At 39.9% G+C, this 18,678-nt stretch overlaps 1 protein-coding gene across 2 annotated transcripts in view; it reads left to right on the forward strand.

Moving 5' to 3' along the window:
• The window catches only part of gdap2 (ganglioside induced differentiation associated protein 2), a 60,577-nt gene that overhangs the window by 31,504 nt on the left and 10,395 nt on the right, over positions 1-18,678 (forward strand). For both annotated transcript variants that reach the window (XM_038272047.1, XM_038272046.1), the window contains exons 10-12: positions 5,515-5,591; positions 5,835-5,974; positions 17,982-18,036. In XM_038272047.1, the coding sequence (XP_038127975.1) occupies positions 5,515-5,591; positions 5,835-5,974; positions 17,982-18,036 (272 nt within the window). The remainder of the gene's footprint in view (positions 1-5,514; positions 5,592-5,834; positions 5,975-17,981; positions 18,037-18,678) is intronic.

Genomic DNA, 18,678 nt, shown 5'->3' on the forward strand with positions numbered 1-18,678 from the left:
TGTTGGGATCAGGCTAGAGCCTTCAATCCACACAGACAGGCTAGGATGTAGACAAAAAAAGGTTATTTATAAAAAAAAAAAAAAAAAACAACAAAAAGAAAATAAGGTGTTATTTTTCTTACTTTATCGTTACGCAAAACTTTATCACTCCATCATTAAAGATATCAGTGTAAAATGTTAAGGTTTGATGTTTTAACAGCAAAAGCTCAGCAGATAAAATGGCAGCCATGTCCTTAAAAATAAAAATCTATAAACCAGATTCTTATGCTGCCTGAAAAACAAAATTTGCTTCTATCATTTCTTGGGTCTTAAAAAAGTAGTAGAAAAAGTGAAATCATTATAATAAAATTAATATATTTCCTTATGTGAATGAGAAAAATCTGGATTAAAGGTTAATAATCGATCACTGTAGGAAGATTAAGTTTAACACACGAACATAACCAGAACCATTCAGCTTGTTTTGCGTTAGTCTCCACTTTTTATTACCTTCCACATTAGTTTTTCTGACCTGTTTTAGTTTTAGTTTTTTTGTTTTTTTTACATTGTTTTACATTAAATAGTTTCAAATTTAGGATTGTTTCCTGGGCTCTTAAATAGGTCTAAAATCCTAAACATCTCCCCAAATAAACAATTGGACAAGTCCAGGTCCTAGATTTTAAAATAAAGAAGAACTAAGCCAGTGCGGGTTCTACAAAAGCTTTGTATTGTTTAATCATTCTGGGACGTGTATATAATAAGACCTAAGTTGTATTAATATAGGGCCACGTAAATATTTACTGAATTACCTCTAATATCTTACCAAAAATACTGAATATAAATGTATATATATATATAATGATTGATTGTCTTTATTGATCTCACAGTGGAGAATTTTACTCGTTACATCAACTCAAATTGTCATAGGAGAAAAATGTGCCGAAGGGAGAGGAAGGTGCATGGGATATACACAGTATAAACAGTATATGACAGCTTTTTATATATATATATATATATATATATATATATATATATATATATATATATATATATATCTAGTAGGATTATTATACAGGGTTATTGCACAGGGTTTTTACATGGGTATTTATTCATCCATCCATTTCCTGTCACGCTTATCCCAAGTGGGGTTGCTAGGGGTATACAGGAAAAACAACCATTCATGCACACACTCACAGCTAAGGAGAATTTAGAGAAGCCAATTAACCTAACAGTCATGTTTTTGGACTGTGGGAGGAAGCTGGAGTACCCGGAGAAAACTCACACAGCTCAGGGAGAACATGCAAACTCCATAGAGAAAGACTCAGGGCCGGGAATCGAGCTCTGAAACTTCTTGCTGCAAGAAAGCAGTGCTACCCACTGCTCCACTGAGCAGCCCAGGGGTATTTATATATGGATATTTATATTAATAGTTATTGCACTGGGTGTCAAATATAGACAAACAGGTTATTGCACAGGGTATCAAATAGTAATTGCACATTATATGTGCAATTACTATTTGATAACCTGATACCATTATGATAAACAGAAGAACTCTTTGTATACTTAGATCCTATCTTACATCAGGTGCAGATGTTGTTTCCCCCAGCAGGAGGCAGTGTTGTATAGTCTGGCATCATGTTTTGGCTTTGATTAGAGGATTTTCTTCAATTGTGCTTATGACATTGTGTTTTTTCTTTCTGAATAAAAGTGTTTAAGTTAGTTCAGTTCTTACTGTAACAGAAGAAAGTCCCCATTTCCATGTTGGCAAACCATTTTACCAAAAAGTTGGATTCATAGTATTAATTGAGTTTAACCATTTATTGCACTAAACGTCAACTAATTTAGTAATCGATTAATCGTTAACTTGAGTAAAAAGAGCTTTTAAGATAAAAAAAAAATGTCTGTCAATATGCTCTATCCAGAACTACTCCACCTTTGGCTATCCCATTATTAAAACGATTAATCGCAGCCCTAATTCATTGTAAACTTCTAAAGACAGATTGGAAAGCTAAGTTTAGGTAAAAGTGATTGAGATCCTGGTGCTTAGTCATTCTGTTTTGTTGTTGTTTTTATGCAATTTGTTTCGTTTCCTTGTCATTAAAACCTGACAGACAGGCTTGTGTTGAGTTCGGTCAGAATAGAAACCGTGTCGCTCAGTAACCTGAGAACAGAAAGCAAGCATTCAAATTGGTTTTAAACAAACTTTGTTCAGAATAGTTTCAGGTGTGTCATAAAGTAAAAAAAAAAAGCTGTCATATGTGGACGCACTGTTTATACTGTATATACCCCATGCACCGTCTTCTCCCTTTGGCACATTCTTCTTCTCTTTTTGACTATTTGAGCTGATTGAACGAGTATATTTCTCCACTGTTGGATCAATAAAATCAATCAATCAGTCAAAAAACAAAAACCCAAACCAGGTTTAAGGTGTGATGGTGAACCTGCCTGATTCTCCACGATTTAGAGGCTACTGTTTTTTAATGCAGAGGATTCCTGACTGAATAGTTTCTCTGCTCTTTACATTATATTTCCTTTTACGGCCTTGAGGATTTTCTCTGCTGAAAACTACCATATGTAATAAGTAGAAGCAGGGAAATGTCCTATTTCCATGTATTTGTAACCATCTGAGCAACTCTGTTTTACTCTATTCTAAATCTTATGATAAAGAAACTCATAACTAGAGTTTTTATTTTATCAAAGGACAGATATCAAAGCTAAATATAATAAGGAAATTATTTTAGAAAACTCACTACCTGCTTTTGTATCACCAAAAATTACAAATATTATGAAATGACACAAATAAAACTATTTAGAAGACACTTTGCAACACATGAATAACTATTTGTTCCTCCCTTAAGTAGTTAAAACATGTCTTCTACATTTAAAATATATAACACCAGCCTGCTGTTTTAAAAAGGAAAGAGGGTCTTTTATTCTGCTACAGTCGATATTGTTAAATGTTAGAGAATCCATTAATTTACCGAGTATGTTGTCCTTTCTGTCAGGAATACTCAGACATTTTTTTAATTAGCAGTCAGTCAGGGTGCGAGAAGAAGTAATCTTTGTTAAACACCTCAGCTGATAAACAGGTTCCATTCTTTTAGAACCAGGTAATGACAGCTTTTATTTCATACTATTTTAGCTTCTAAAATTAGCAGCTAGTGCAGTAAGTTCATGCAGCATTATTAACATCAGTCCCTGCGTGTATTTCCTGGAGAGATAGTGAACTTCAAGTGTGAGAATTCAGGAGGTACTCTTTAAACAGGTAAACCAGAGTCAACATTTGTTTATGTCCCCGGTGCAGCACACTCACATGCCTCTATAGGAGAATATATATGGGACTGTAAATATTCTGACAGAGACAGCTGTGTTTCTAATTATGGATCCAAAGATTACCTCAACTAATAAAAGACAAAAAAAAAAATGAGTCATGCAGGTGAAGTTCTGCCTTTCGGCTTTAATTTTGTGGGTTGAACAAAGATCAAGCATAAACATGCGAAAGAACCACAAATCTATGAAACCACTTCCTTTGTTTTACAGCGTAAACGTAATTTGTGAAATTATATAGCTGTAGATAGAACTTGTATTACTATTGATACTGTCCACAGTGTTTTACAGGAGATATTACATGCTTTGGATCATGAACTGTTCCACGTCGTTCTGATGGAGTTTGATCTTGATTTTAACTGTCAGAATTTTCTATCCTTGAAGTGTGCAATGAACCCTCCGTATTAAATTCAAGCAGTCTTCTCTTTATGGTAGACTGGATATTTATACACCCTCATCCTAAACAGTCATCTTCAGTGGACAGCAAGGTTTTTATGACCAAGTTCTGCAGGGTTTCCTTTCTCAAAATGTACCAAACTACAAATTTTGCAACTACTGATAAATTTTTTCTACCTGAATTTAAAGTTTTATTGGAGCCCCGAGAAAACTGGGCTGCTGTTTCTGGTTCAGGCACACTGGACTGGTTTAAATCCTACTTGTAGGATAGGAACTTTTTGTGTCAGTAGGTAACTTTATATCAGAGACCACATGTGGAATTTCACAAGGTTCCATCACAGGGACCCTCAACTCAATTCAGTTTATTTCTATAGCGCCAATTCACAACACATGTCATCTAAAGACACTTTACAGTTCACCAGATCATAAATCCAAACTGATTCAAAGTTTTCTATCTAAGGAAAACCAGTTGATTGCATCGATTCATTGACTCGAATGCAATCCCTCACACTAAGCATGCTTGTAGCGACAGTGGAGAGGAAAAACTCCCTTTAAACAGGAAGAAACCTCCAGCAGAACCAGGCTCAGTGTGAGCAGCCATCTGCCGAGGCCGACTGGGGTTCAAGGAGACAGAAGCAGAGATACAAAAAGCAACTGTTAAAGGCAGATCGCCAACATCTATTAACAAAGGTGTTGATGGCAGCAGGACAGCTGATATTTCTCTCCAGGATGGAGTCACAGCCAAACAGGAACAGACGAAGTGAAGCTACTATGAGAAAAAGCTGAGAGAGCATAACAGATTCTGTAAAGTAGGAGAATAGAGATAGAACGAGGCAGAATGATGAAAAAGAGGTCCCTATGTCCTCCTATTCTATATTACTTTAAGGCCAATTTATGCTCCTGAAGCATAGCCTCTGCCATCGTCAAATCTGTCCCTCAAAGAAATTCCTGACTACGCGTCAGACGGCCGCAAACCCGCGCAGACCTCAAGCGGAAGTGTGCAGACAAACAGCAGCTGTGATTGGTATGCCTTTTCGGCAGTCTGTGGGGTCATTGTCGATTCGGTGCCAGGGCGCGCCATTTTTAGAAACCGAGCAACAATTACAATGGACAACTAAGACGAAAGGTTAATCGAGGAGGTTCGCTCCATTAACAGAACCTGTTCCTCTTCGATGTCTATCAACTCTAGATCCATCTCTGTGACCGTGATATCTTGCAGACACGCCATTGTTGCTTTAGAATATAAACACTCCCGCTAGCGCCGCCGAAGTTCTCGCAAGTTCTCGAATAGGCTCTCCTTTGCGCTTTGGCGGGAAACTGCTGTAAGTCCGTAGAAATTCCAGACCGACGGTGCAGAAGCATACCAGCATAACTGGTTCGTGGCCAGACCCAAGTGACATTTGATGTGTGCGGTTGCAGAAGTATATTCCGCCCTTTACTTTAAAGATGTATGAGTCCTTGAGATTTACATAGGACAAGTCCAAAGTATCTGCAGCTGTACAAATAAATAGTTAAAAAAGTCATACATTGTGATTTCTGGATTTTTTGTTTTTAGATTATGTCTCTCACAGTGGACAGGCACCTAGGATGACAATTTCAGACTCCTCCATGATTTCTAAGGGGGAGAACTTGCAAAATAGCAGGTGTTCAAATACTTATTTTACTCACTGTAACACTTTTTTCTTTAAAAGCCTCACAAACTGACAGAGGTCCAATTCTCCCCTCAATAGCCTGCAAAGTGTTCCTGTGTTGATCTGCTGTCTTTCGTCTGTTACCATGATCAGAACTCTGATTGAGCTTTCTTACCATTCCTAGGTGTGGATATGTGCGGCAGGACAGTAATGGTTGTGGTTGGGCGAAACATCCCAGTCACCCTTATTGACCTTGAAAAGGTAACTTAAATGTTTAGCATCTCTGTGTGTCCTTATCTTTTATAGTTTCTGATTGTTTTTGACATTGAACAATAAATGCAGAGCTATAACTTAGTTATGATTTGTTTATGCTGACTGTTTAACTCTGAATGTAAATTCATAAAAGAAAATTAAATTGATTGATTCCCAAGAAGAAGAAGAATAAAAAAGCAACATTATGAAAAAAAGGGGGAAAAAAAAACAGTGTTTGCATTTTCTCTGCAGGCTTTGTTGTACTTCATCCATGTGATGGATCACATCACAGTGAAGGATTATGTGATTGTTTACTTCCACACACTGACTGGGGAGCACAACCATCTGGACTCAGACTTCCTCAGAAACCTCTACGACGTCGTCGACATCAAGTCAGTTTGATCTTCTTCACTCCTCGTTTATCTCAATGTCTCAATCCTTTATTATCTTAAATCAGTGCTGGAAATTAATCAGCCAGTAACTAGTGACTTTTCAAGCCAAACCAAGACTTTACTGCTTGGATTTGATTTGTGTCATGATGAACTAACAGGGTTCAGTTCTCCTTCTGCAGTGGAAACGAGCTTCCACTGGAACAGGTAGTAATTAAAACTGATCAATGAGTTTCTAGAGGTTTGTTTTTAACTCGCGTGCTTCAAGGTCGTGCATCAGGGGATGGATAGATTAAGAGCTATGCTACATTTTAAAGCACACCAGCCTCATTTTCTCTAAAATAGATAATAATTAGAACCACCATCAGCCTTCAGAGATCTGGTAGCTCAGCCAGAGCAATGATTAAAGAGGAATCTTTTTGAACATGTAGCCAACTATTTGATATCCTTAATAAATGAGATCCAGAGTTCTTTTAACTCGCATAGAGGAAACGAACAGAACATCTGACAAGCTGAGCATTCCACCACAGGTCATGTTGAACTTCTGCATCCATTTCTGTTAAATGTTTCTTTAAGAATCTAAATATAGCAAATATTTTACTGATTTCTGTGTTTGTATTGATACAACAGAGTATTAGGGCCAGGCTAGTGATTTGTTTTCTTCTATTTCGAGAATAAAGTCATAATATTACGAGAATAAAGTAATAATATTATGAGAATGAAGTCTTCAAACGCCAACCCGTTTAAGAAAGAAAGCTTCGAGGTCTGACCAGCAGATGACGGCACCACCAAACAGCAACCGAAGCCAACTATGACATTCTGCCCAATTTGGTGCTAAAAGATTTATTTGTCAAACCAGAGCCAAAGTATAACTTCACATGATGCTCAACATTCCTCATTTTAGGGGAGAAAGTGCTTCTTGTGGGAGTTGTCATAAAATATAACTTGTTTCTCGTTATTTTTTGGACTTTATTCGCTTAATATTTCGACTTTATGAGTATTCTTCTTGTGACTTTATTTTCTTAATTTTAAGACTTTGTTCTCATAATGTTACGCCTTTATTCTTGAAATAGAAGAAAAAAAAACTCTAGTCTGGCCCTAATACTCCTTTGTAGTATTGAAGAACAGTTAAAAGAGTTTATAGTCTTTAATATATGAAGCTCTGACCTGCCTATAGCACTCATCCTATTTTAATCTCTTTTGAATGAAAATTGCTCCAATCAAAATCCTTATCAAGGCTTTTTCTTTCTGAGTAAATTTGATCTTTATCAGGAGCAGAGAGCAGCAAAAACAACGTTTTTTTATTTTAATTCTATACATAATAAGGTGTATATTTGTTGGGGATCGGCCTGTTTTTCAGTGTAGTCCTGTTTCTCTGACTGTGACTCTCTGCATCCTCTGACATGGGAGCTGGCTCGGAGCTCGTCTGCCTGGCTGTGTGTTTCCTGGACGCCTTTTACAGCTGCTTTTTGTGTCTCTGCTTCTGTCTCCTTGAACCCCCAGTCAGCCTCAGCAGATGGACGCTCACACTGAGCCTGGTTCTGCTGGAGGTTTCTTCCCGTTTAAAGGGAGTTTTTCCTCTCCAGTGTCGCCAAAAGCTAGGGGTGGGTATTGGCAAAGAAGTCACGATTCGATTCGAATCACAATTCACATGCCACGATGCGATTCTATCACGATGCATCATGATACTTGAAATATTGCGATGCATTGCGATATCTTCACTGAACACAGTTAGAAAAAGATACAGCCCTTATGCTACGTTCAGACCGGACGCTGCAAAAGCAGCAAAATCGCGTCTGCTGCTTCATTTTTGCTGCTTGTACCAGTTAGTTCTGACGCGCGGCTGAGGCAGCTTTGCTGCTCTGCCTGCGCGGTCCAAAAGTGGCTCTGACGCGCGTTGGGCGGAGCTTCACTATCCTTTCTCTGCCTTGCAGCTATATTTGCTGTGATCAGTGGGAATAAAGTAGTTTTAATATGTTTTTAAGTGAGAAAATACACCTGAAAACTTCATCAGTGCAGTCAGTTCCTCCAGATTACAATCCTGCCTCCCAATATTATTTCTGTCGGAGCCGCTCAGACCCCCACATAACGGTGGTGCGCCGACAGAAGGAATCCATTCATCAGCAGCCTCCTCGCGGTTTACCGCGGCGGCTGGTAGGTGTTTTTCATCTAAACAATCCGATCTGCAGGCACCACAATAATAAAAGCGAACATATTCTGCCGGCAGATGTATATATTTTAAGTTAATTATGCGTTAATAAACTGTTTAAGAGGAGTAATCAGAGCGGTCTGTGTCCACAGCGCTGTGTCTCTCTCCCAGCCAGCTCCCAGATCAGCTTCTCTGATTGGTTGACGCGGCGCGTCGAGCAGCAAAAATTCAATTTTTCCATCTCGAGCAGCAACGCGTTTGCGGCGCGTCACGCGCGTCAGATGCTAAAACGCGCCCGACCTGCTGCTTCAGCTGCTCAGACGCGCTGCGGCTGCTGCCCAAAACGCGCCGCGGGACCTTTTGCTGCGCCTTGACGCGCGTCAACCATTGACTTTGCATGTAAACTCGCTGCTTCTGTCGCGCCAGCTGCCCCCGGTGTGAACGCAGCATTACCAGTGGCTGACTGGCTGTTTGTGATCTGGATAGTGTCTACATGGCTGTATTTATTGAAACGACTTTTGGAGGTGTTGCCATGAAAACAAATACTGGACAGAAATATTACTATTACTGGCATGGACACACTGACAAAAAGAGCTTAGGATTCATCAAACTTAAAATAACAAAATAAGGATAATCAGTGCCATTTACATGGCCTCAGTGTTCCTTTAAACCAATCAAATGAAAACATTCAAATGTAGGACATTTGCCCTTTTGCAAATTACGTGCGTCATATCAATTTCGTTTTTACCTTCTTTGTTTTTAAAGCCAAAATGCATCCAAGCATCTGACTTGAAATGTGATCCAGGGGGTGAATTTTCATAGTGTCCTCCATGTTTTATTTCATATGACTCGTCTCAGTATCCCGCGGCCGGAAATGCTTGTGACACAAAGCAGCGGGCGTCAACACATCCGCAGCGACATCTGCTGGACTGGAAGTTGTATTGCACTGGGTTTGGCTGATGTGCGCCAACCATTCATGTATTTTATTTGTTCATTTTTATTTATTTTTTTATAATCGATTCTTGCCTTCAAGAATCGATGCAGTAGATCACAAAAATTAGAATTGCGATGCATCGTCATGACGATTATTTTGTACATCCTTACTACAAGCATGCTTAGTGTGATGAATTGTATTTGAGTCAATGACTCGATGCAATCAACCTGTTTTCCTTAGATAGAAAACTTTGAATAAATTTTCCTGTATGATCTGGTTGAACTGTAAAGTGCACTTAGATGACATGAGTTGTGAATTGGCGCTTTTTAAATCAACTGAATTGAACTGAATTAAATTGAAAACAATTGGAGTTCCCATTTTGTGTTAGCAAATTATAAAAAAGCAGTCTGTGTGCATCCACTAGATTAGAGTAAGTAGACCCTACCTTAACCCAGATATTTCTTAAAAAGCCAAGTTGCTACGAGACGCAGCAAATCTCGGCAAATCTCTGTGTCTGCTAAGCTCTCACCCCTTTTTTAAAGATAGGAGGCAAAGAAAACTACTTTTCTGCATCTCATCTCCTTCTCTTTATGTCCCTCTTCCAGAGAATGTACCAATGAATAAATGCCACCAAAGTCACAAGATATAATAGTGATAAATATCTAACAGTTATAGTATTAGTACCGGTAGATCTAGGCCATTTTTGTGCACCGAGATGGTTCACATCAGTGTTTGCAGATAGATTTATAAACCCTGCTTGTGACTCGGTTTATAAACAGTGTCAGCTCTTCTGATATCACTAGATGGTGCTTATAGTTCTCTGGAACCACTCGAGTGGAAAAGCCTACAGAGAGATCAGAATGTACATACCCTGGTCTCTTAGGATGCTGTTCATATTTGAAGTGGGAAATGCATGATTCATTTTCCAAACTAAAGGGTTTTTCTGACTGGGTGTCAAACTTTTTTTTTTCCTCCTGACCTAGATTTGCTCCTGTTCAGTGGGATACTTCCCCTTTTTTAATCTGCGAGCTAGTAGCCCACATAAATACAACAAATCTTTTGTAATCTTCATTTGAATATAGGATTTTGATTACTCAGACTGAGTTAGTATTACACAGGAATATTATCAGTGGGTTTTTCTTTCTTCTTCCACACACAGTGACATATGGGGGGGGGGTTCAAATTCACTGTCAAGCATAGTTTCTTCCATGATAAAGTAAAGAAACTCACTCAGTCTGTGTCTGGTAACCACATCTGAATCAGCTTCCTGTGTCAGATGGAATCTCCATGCACTCGTTGCACCCTTTATAACACATATGTTTTCTGCTTCCTATGTGGGTTCATTTAGTTGGTTTTAGCTCATCTTTCTCACTCAGTTTCTGTCAGTTAAATTCCAAGTAGCACCTTTTTGTTCTGGTTTCACCTTAAGAGCTGTAATAGAAGTTGTTTAAGCGAGTGGAGAGAATTAAGACTGTGAACAGAATGAGCGCAGCTCTCAAGCAGCTGTCACTGAATATGAATCAAAACACCTACTGGTGTGCCTGTTCCTCTTTCAGTGGAACAGGGAAAGCCCAGGCGGTCATTCAATAACGTTGAGCCTTTTTGTGCTCTTTGCTGATTCATCACAGACCACAGAGAAGGGAGATGAAATGCAAATTACACCGAAATGTCAAGAGACCTACATGAATCCTACCATCGCCCCACGTGGCCTAACTTGAGCTTCATATGGAGACTGTTTCTTGCTTGTATGACGGAATTCAACAAGGCTGCACGGATAAAAAGTACTTTATTTCAGGTTTTTAGTAAGGTAAGGAGTAAATTTCAGGAGTTCCAGTTATTTAGTAGTTCTGCAGACACATTTTGGCCAAACTTGATAGCAGAACTATCCAAACCCTGTCTAAATGACTCATAAGTCGCTGGGCTCCATCAGCCAACCGTTTTGTATTTTTAAGAAATGAAATGTATTTTAGAAACATCCTTTGAGCTTTCCTCAGTCTAATTCCAGCTGTTCTCTGAGGGCTTCAGAAATTTCATCAAGCAAACTGCATCAGGAAGACCTGGAAACACATCAATTATACCAGAGTTAAAACCATACAGATGTTTAAAACAGGAGTGGGTTAAAAAAAGGACTTTCAATGAATCGAACATCATCCCGCCACAACTGTCATCCTACAAAGACATCGCAATCCACCTAAACCGAAAGCAGTACTTAGAGAGGCAACTCAAAGGACCATAGGAGCCCTGGAGTGGTAAAGATCCACAGCTCCGATGGAAGAACGTTATAAAAGGACAGCTCTTATAAATCTAATAAAGGCCAATGAAAAGAAAGCCGAGTAACCACAACCCACACCCCTACATCCAGTCCCCACAGTGAAACATGATTATTGTGCCTTTGTGTTCTGTGGATGCAAACAGGATTATTCTGTCATTGACAGCAAAAGACTTTAAGTCTGAGGCAGAAGTTTACTTTCCAGCAGGACACTGAGCCTAGAATTACATCGAAAGCTATAATGGAAATGTTTGATCAAAGCATCTACATGTGTGAGGTTGAGTCAGGCAACCTTTGCATTTAAATTCAGTCGGTAATCTGTGAAAAGTAAAATTACGGTACTGAAAGATTCTCCTTATCCCATCTGTCTGAACTTAAACTATTTTGGTGTTAATGATGGACAAAGACGACCGCTCCAGGTTGTGCAAACCTGGTAGAGACAAAGAAAATCAAGCAAGATATGGTTCTGTTGAATTGCACTCTGTGCGTTGATATTGAAAGCACTTTCCAGCATGACAAATAATAGAAGAACCTCCACCCCCGGGTTTGTTGGTGACAGACCAATCACATCCTTGGTGATTAGATTTATCCACTTAAACTGGGCACTGAGCATTGAGGTTGGTCTGTAAGATGGTTTTTCAGGGTTTGCAAAAGGTCGGTGATAAAATTGTTGTTTTCTATTGTGGTTCTGAATTTATTACTATATGCCTGTTTTATTTCTGGCCATCTGTGGTTCAACATAATTGTTTGATTTTGTCAGATATTTCTACCACACCCCATGCGGTTTGGCTCTGGGCTTAGTTTGGCTGAGGCTGATTTTAAAACAACAACAAAAATCTCATCTCTCCCTCAGAGTGACGGAAACCGTCCAGAGCTCTGCCCACATGCTTCCGTTTTGACCCTAAGTGGTCTGTGTTTGAGAGGTGTTGTCCTAGCAAAGACATCATTTCCTGTCCAGTTTTGGTTATGTTTCCTGCATGACTGAAGCCCCGGCGGATTTCCAGTGTTGAACTGTATGTGGGTGTCATTTCTTCATGTCATGTAGGCCTTGGTAATGTGGTGATACAATAGTACTCTCTGATGAAGAGATTTATGGAAGGGGTCAGTTTGCTGGTGAAGATTCTCAGTCATTTAGGTCATAGTCAATCCAAAAAAAGAAACAACTGGACTTTGTTTCCAAGTTTGAAGATGTTTCGCTTCCCATCCAGGAACCTTTTTAAATTGAAAATGTCAGGAATAGCGTTGAGTTTGAGGGACCAAATATGAGCGGAGTGGTGTATGCAGTTCAGTGCAGTGAGGAATGCTCTGATCTTTATATTGGAGAAACAAATCAACCTCTACACAGACATATGACCCAACACAGAACAGCGACCTCCTCAGGACAACATTCATCTACACCTTATGGACAAAGAACATTCTTTAGAGGGCCAGAATGTTCACATTTTGGAAAAAGAAAATAGCTGGTTTCAGAGGGGCTTGACGGAAGCCATCTACGCTAAGAAAGAAAAAACAACCTTAAACAGAGGGGGTGGACTCAGATTTCAGCTTTCAAAACCTACAGTGCAGCAATTGAGGAGAGTGGAGGATCTCGCCTATTCAGCCAGGCCAACAATTCCCTTTAACGATCCCTCTTTAAGACATTTAGACAGTTATGGGGCATTGCAGGCTCACAAAAGAAACCAAACGACCTCCATTCCAATGGGGTTGAACCGTTCATCACTTTCAATTTGCATGTTATCAAAACAAATACAAAGGTTTTGATGGGCTGCTGATTAAAACCTTGAACTCAATGCCATTCCTGACATTTTGAATTGAAAAAGCTTCCTGGATGGGAAGCGAAACGTCTTCAAACTTGGAAACAAAGTCCAGTGGATTGTTTTTAATTTTCTGTTTTTGGAAGGGGTCACTTGTGTTCCAGCAGTGAAGCTCTTTTTCCTTTGGAATTTACCTTTTGGAATTAGTGTGCCTCTCTGGATGACCCCTAAAGCCCTTTAAATGCATCAGCTGAAATTAAGTCTTCCAGCTGACTCTGTCCTAAGAAACAGGGGAGTAAGTGACCGCCATGCTTCTGTCTGGGAATGATTCTGTTTGATTTCCCCAAACCACAAAGGAGTTATTCTTAACGGTCCCCTGCTAGACAAAGTTACATCTGGAGCTACTTTACCATCTCCCTGTATCAGTGGGTCTATGTTCCTTTTGTCTGCCTTTGTCTTCTGAAACCCCCAGTAAATCCCTGGGGGTCCCACTAACCCTGGTGCTGCTTCCGGTATCTTCCGGTCAAAATTACGCTCTTCTTCTCCACTGTCCCCATGTGCATGCTGGTGTAAAAAGCTCTAAAGTCAATGACACTATCCCAGCGAAATCTCCCCTGTGCTATAAGCTGATCCAGGAAGAGCGAACCCTGCTGTCAGTCACTCGATGCAATTAGCTGGGTTCGTTTAGATAAAAACCTTTAACCAATCTGTCTCAATGATCTGATTGAATCAACTCTGTAAAGTGCCTTAAGTGGCCCATTAATGGAATTGAATTATGCCTTTTCCATGCATTTGTACCACATTTTACAAAGTCCTTCTACTGATGTTTGGCCTAATTGGTTTTCATCTGTCTCCATTTGCTTCATCTCATTTACCAATGGGCTCGAGTGGTGGTAAGAATGTCATAGCCTTTTGGTTGTAGGACAATTGGCTGTCTAGTAGAAGACTATTAGACTAGTATAAAGGTACACTATGCAACCGGTGTTGATTTTCCAGCGAGGCTCCCCCCAGAGGGCGAAAGTAAAAGTGCACTGTCGTAAATATGCACATCTGTTCTCCTGGTTTGTCCGTCAAGCCAGGCGCGGTTGTTTTGAGCTTAGCAGACAGGCGAACGCAACAAATGACTAACGCTGCGTTCACACCGGATGCAGCTGGCGCGACAGAAGCAGCGAGTTTACATGCAAAGTCAATGGTTGACGTGCGTCAAGGCGCAGCAAAAGGTCCCGCGGCGCGTTTTGAGCAGCAGGCGCCGCGCGTCTGAGCAGCTGAGGCAGCGTGTCGGGCGCGTTTAATCATCTGACGCAGGGAGAGAGACACAGCGCTGATGATCAGAGGCTATGATCACTCCTCTTAAACAGTTTATTGACGCCTAAATTAACTTAAAATGCAGAAATCTGCCGGCAGAATATGTTGGCTTTTATTATCCTGCTGCCTGCAGTTTGGATTATTTAGATGAAAAACACCTACCAGCTGCCGCGGTGAACCGCGAGGAGGCGACCCGGCCAGAGGCTGCTGATGAAGGGTTTCCTACTGTCGGCGCACCGCTGGTATGTGGGGGTCTGAGCGGCTCCGGCAGAAAAAATATTGAAGCCAGGATGATAATCTGAATGAACTGACTGCACTAATTACGTTTTCAGGTGTATTTTCTCACTTAAACACATATTAAAACTACTTTATTCCCACTGATCACAGCAAATATAGCTGCAAGGCAGAGAAAGGATAGTGAAGCTCTGCCCAACGCGCGTCAGACACACTTTTGCACCGCGCAGCCAGAGCAGCAAAGCTGCTTCAGCCGCGCGTCAGAACAACTAACTGGTACAAGCAGTAAAAATGAAGCAGCAGACGAGATTTTGCTGCGTCCGATGTGAACGTAGCATAACTGCACAAAGATCGCCACTGTGCTAGAAGCGAGCATGCTTTTAACTGGGGGGTGTAGCAGTTCTCGCCGTAAAGCAAGACTGACTCTCGCAAGACTTCTGAGCCTGTGGGTGCGGGTCGGTGCTCCTGCAATTGCAAGTGCGGTATTTCCCCCACAGACCACCAGGGCGGCCAAGAATACCTTTGTTTAACCTGAAATGACTCATTTAATCATCCAAAACGTTATGGAACACATTAATTAACTGAAAAATGTTGCATAGTGTGCCTTTAATCGTACCAGGAACCACACCCTTCTCTATACCATAGTCCTCATTCCACTGGTGGAATTTCTTCCTCATTGGCCCCACTCAGACTATTTCTGTCGAAGACATCAGTGATTCTGCTAGTTGAGCTTCCTCACATACATTTGTCAGTTTCTGCTGCCTGACATGGCTTCATTTTAATTAGAGTGTGGGGTGATTCCTCTGCTCATATCCTTGTGTGTCTCTTCCTCTGTTAATGTTTTGTTTGGAATTCAGAGCATGCATTCTCCTGTAGAGAAGTACAAAGCAAGGTTTAAAATGCACGCTTAGGCAACTAGGGGAATTCATGTTTTACCAAAATTGAATTAGACAGATTACTGAGTTTCGGGCATTTGTTGTGTAGAAAAGGGTGTGAGAATGCAACTAGTAAGGCAGTGGAGTTTATGAAGGGGAGTGAGCCCCTGTGCTGAGAACAGCAGTGTTTAATCACTGTGAGGCTTTGTGGTACGGATCCTCCATGGCCGAACACACAAGAAGGCATCACTAAGACTTGGATACCTCACTTGTTTTTCAGAGGACTGGGGTTTAATGCACTTATGCGTTTGTAAAAGACAATCATATGTTGTTTTTTCTTCCATTTCACAATCACACATTTGTCTGTCAGACTAATCCTAAAAGGTAGTTTTAAATTTGAGGCTGTAACTTTAGCAAAGTATGAAGAAGTTTTGGCTATTTTTTTCAAGGCATTGGAAGGCTTTTTTAAAATGTTTTATTTAAATTAACAGATACATTGATAAAGCAGTCCATCTGATTTAATCTGTGACCTCTGAACTCCAAACAGGAACTGTAGCTGCGCTGCCTTAAGCTGGGCTTACACTTTGCCATTTTTTTGCCCTTTTCAGGACGACTTTCCAGTCGTGCGAGAATTTTCCGATAGGCCCGACTTTCAGCCTGATTGTGCGTCGTATACTGATGCACTCTCACCACCACCTCCCGATCAGGAATCGCAAAGTCGGGAGAAAATCAAATTATGTGTATGTGTGTGGCCATCATGTTCAAGTCGCTCAGTGGGCAAACAAGGATTCTTCTTCTTCCTCTCAGATGAAAAACCAATTCTGGGGGTGCGAGTGAAATGGCGTTCTTTCTGTAAAGTTGACAGAAAGTAGTAGCCACGTTTGCTCAGCCATGTCTTTGCCAAATATGTCGCTGCCTTTTAGGGCTTTCAGCACAAAATTGCTCAAATTGCCAAGGCAGCGCATTTCTTTCTACCGAGCTTCATATTTCTCTTCTACTGGTTTAGCTTCCGGATAGACGAGTCCGAGTAGCTCCATCTTACTGCAGAGCTGAGTACAACATGGTTTTTAGACGTACAGTGTGAGCAAGTAGATCGCATCAGAGCGTCATACTGCACAGTGTGAGAAAATACATTGTGAGCTGTGAACTCGCACTGCACGACGAAACCCTGCGGTTTCACCTTACGGCAGATTGAATTACATTCTATGCATTTTATATTTTCAAGTTTCTTAAATTGTTATTCTTTGATTGACTTTTATAAATTGCATTATTTTCTAATTGCATTTTACTGATTACATTCTCTTCACTTCTTGGGCGGGTTTTCCTCTGGAATGAGGAGTGTTTGTGTTGGATTTGAAGTGAAGAGAATTTTATCTGTAAAACCAGATTTTAAAAAAATTCAATTTTCAAAAAATTTAATTTGAAAAATAAAAAATTTAAAAAGTAAAAATTGAAATATAATTATAAAATATATAATTTGTAAAAAAAAAAAAATTTAATAACTCGAATTTGTAAAAATAATTTAAAAAAAATGCAGAAAAAAAACCCTAAAAAATGTTTTGCTTGAAACATTTTTCAAAGTTTAATTTCTGGATTTAATTTATTTATTTTTTTTTCTTAATGCACAAATTTGTGTTTTTTTTTTTTTTGTCTTTTATTTTTCAAGTATCTTTATACAAATTGTGTGCTTTGTTTGCAACAATAATGAAACAAAGTTCACTCCATACTGCTGTCATAGAATAATGAATCGGGTGGAACTAAGGACTTTAAGGACCGTGTCTTAGGATCCCAGGAACGGATGCATGAGAACGATCAACAGGCAAATGCTTTGGACGACTAAAAACTCCCCAACAACTCTTCCATTTATCATCTGTCTGCTAATTCAGGCTCAGGAATATCCACAGTTGTTCAGCATATGTTCCTTATGTTGTGTTTGGTGATGACTGATGGCTTTCTCTGATTATTTATATATTGTAAGTTCTCATGGTTACAAAACCATCAGCTGAACTGGGACGGCTGATTCCCGTGGCCACTTTCTGATTTAACATGTGTATCTAATTGTTGCGAGGATTGACCCTACTTCCTATAAGGGCCTTGGCCAGCTGCTTTAAGATGGACTGGATCATTTTACATCTGTCCTTACATATTTTTGAAGTTTTTTTAGAGTTAATATAAAATGACACACACATGGCGCTGTGGTCTCTGAGTTGAAGCTAATGTTCTTGCATGACTGTGTGGTAATCATTCCATTGCTGATGGACAGGTTGGAGCTGCCTGTTGGTGAAACTTGTCATCTTTGGAGCGAAGCAGCTCCTCTGACTTCGCTTTGCACACATTTTGCTCTTTTCTTTTAATATAATAGTCATGAGATCATTCTGACCTACAGTTCCATGCCTGTTCTTTTTCTTTGTTATTGTCCTACTTTAAAAGCAAGATGGCTGCAGAATGAGTGGGTTCGTCCCTAATATGTCCTGTTTTTGTGTGTTGCAGGTACAAAAAGAATCTGAAAGCCTTTTATTTTGTACACCCAACGTTTCGTTCAAAGGTAAGTGTCAGGAATCTTGATTGCAGTTTAAAGAAGATGTTAAGATCTTTTAATTAATTGTAATATTAGCACTATCAAATTAAAACGGTATCTTAAACATTCCAAACAAAGTAAAAAAAAAAAAAACAATCCACTGGACTTTGTTTCCAAGTTTGAAGACGTTTCGCTTCCCAACCAGGAAACTTTTTTCGATTCAGGTTTGGTCATTAAATTAACTTTGTCCCAATTTATGATATACTTTATGGGCTTTCAGAGTTTGGTTAATTGTACCGTTTGCTCCAGTAGCTGCTTCTAGAGAAGAGCAGCTCTCAGTGTTATTCTAGTCTATCGCAGGCCCAGTTTGGCGACCCGCACCAGTCCAGTCCTACCCTACCAGGACTTTGACTTTTTATTTTAGCTAAAAAACAAAGCCAAGCTCCTCTAATTAGTTAAAATTTTCCAACTCTAGCGTCCACAGAACGCACAACAGATGCTTGACATCTCAAAACAGACACATGACATGCGCCACCGGACCGCTTGACTCCATGAGATGCGCATCCAGCTTGTGCTTTAAATGAAAAAACGGACGCTCCTGATGCTTAAACTACGTCAGGTCTAAACACACCATTTGGCAGCACTGTGGTTTTTTTCTGAACAAATATT

This window comes from Cyprinodon tularosa, unplaced genomic scaffold (genome assembly GCF_016077235.1).
Source record: "Cyprinodon tularosa strain WSP-4 unplaced genomic scaffold, ASM1607723v1 ctg815, whole genome shotgun sequence".
NCBI classification, from domain to species: Eukaryota; Metazoa; Chordata; class Actinopteri; order Cyprinodontiformes; family Cyprinodontidae; genus Cyprinodon; species Cyprinodon tularosa.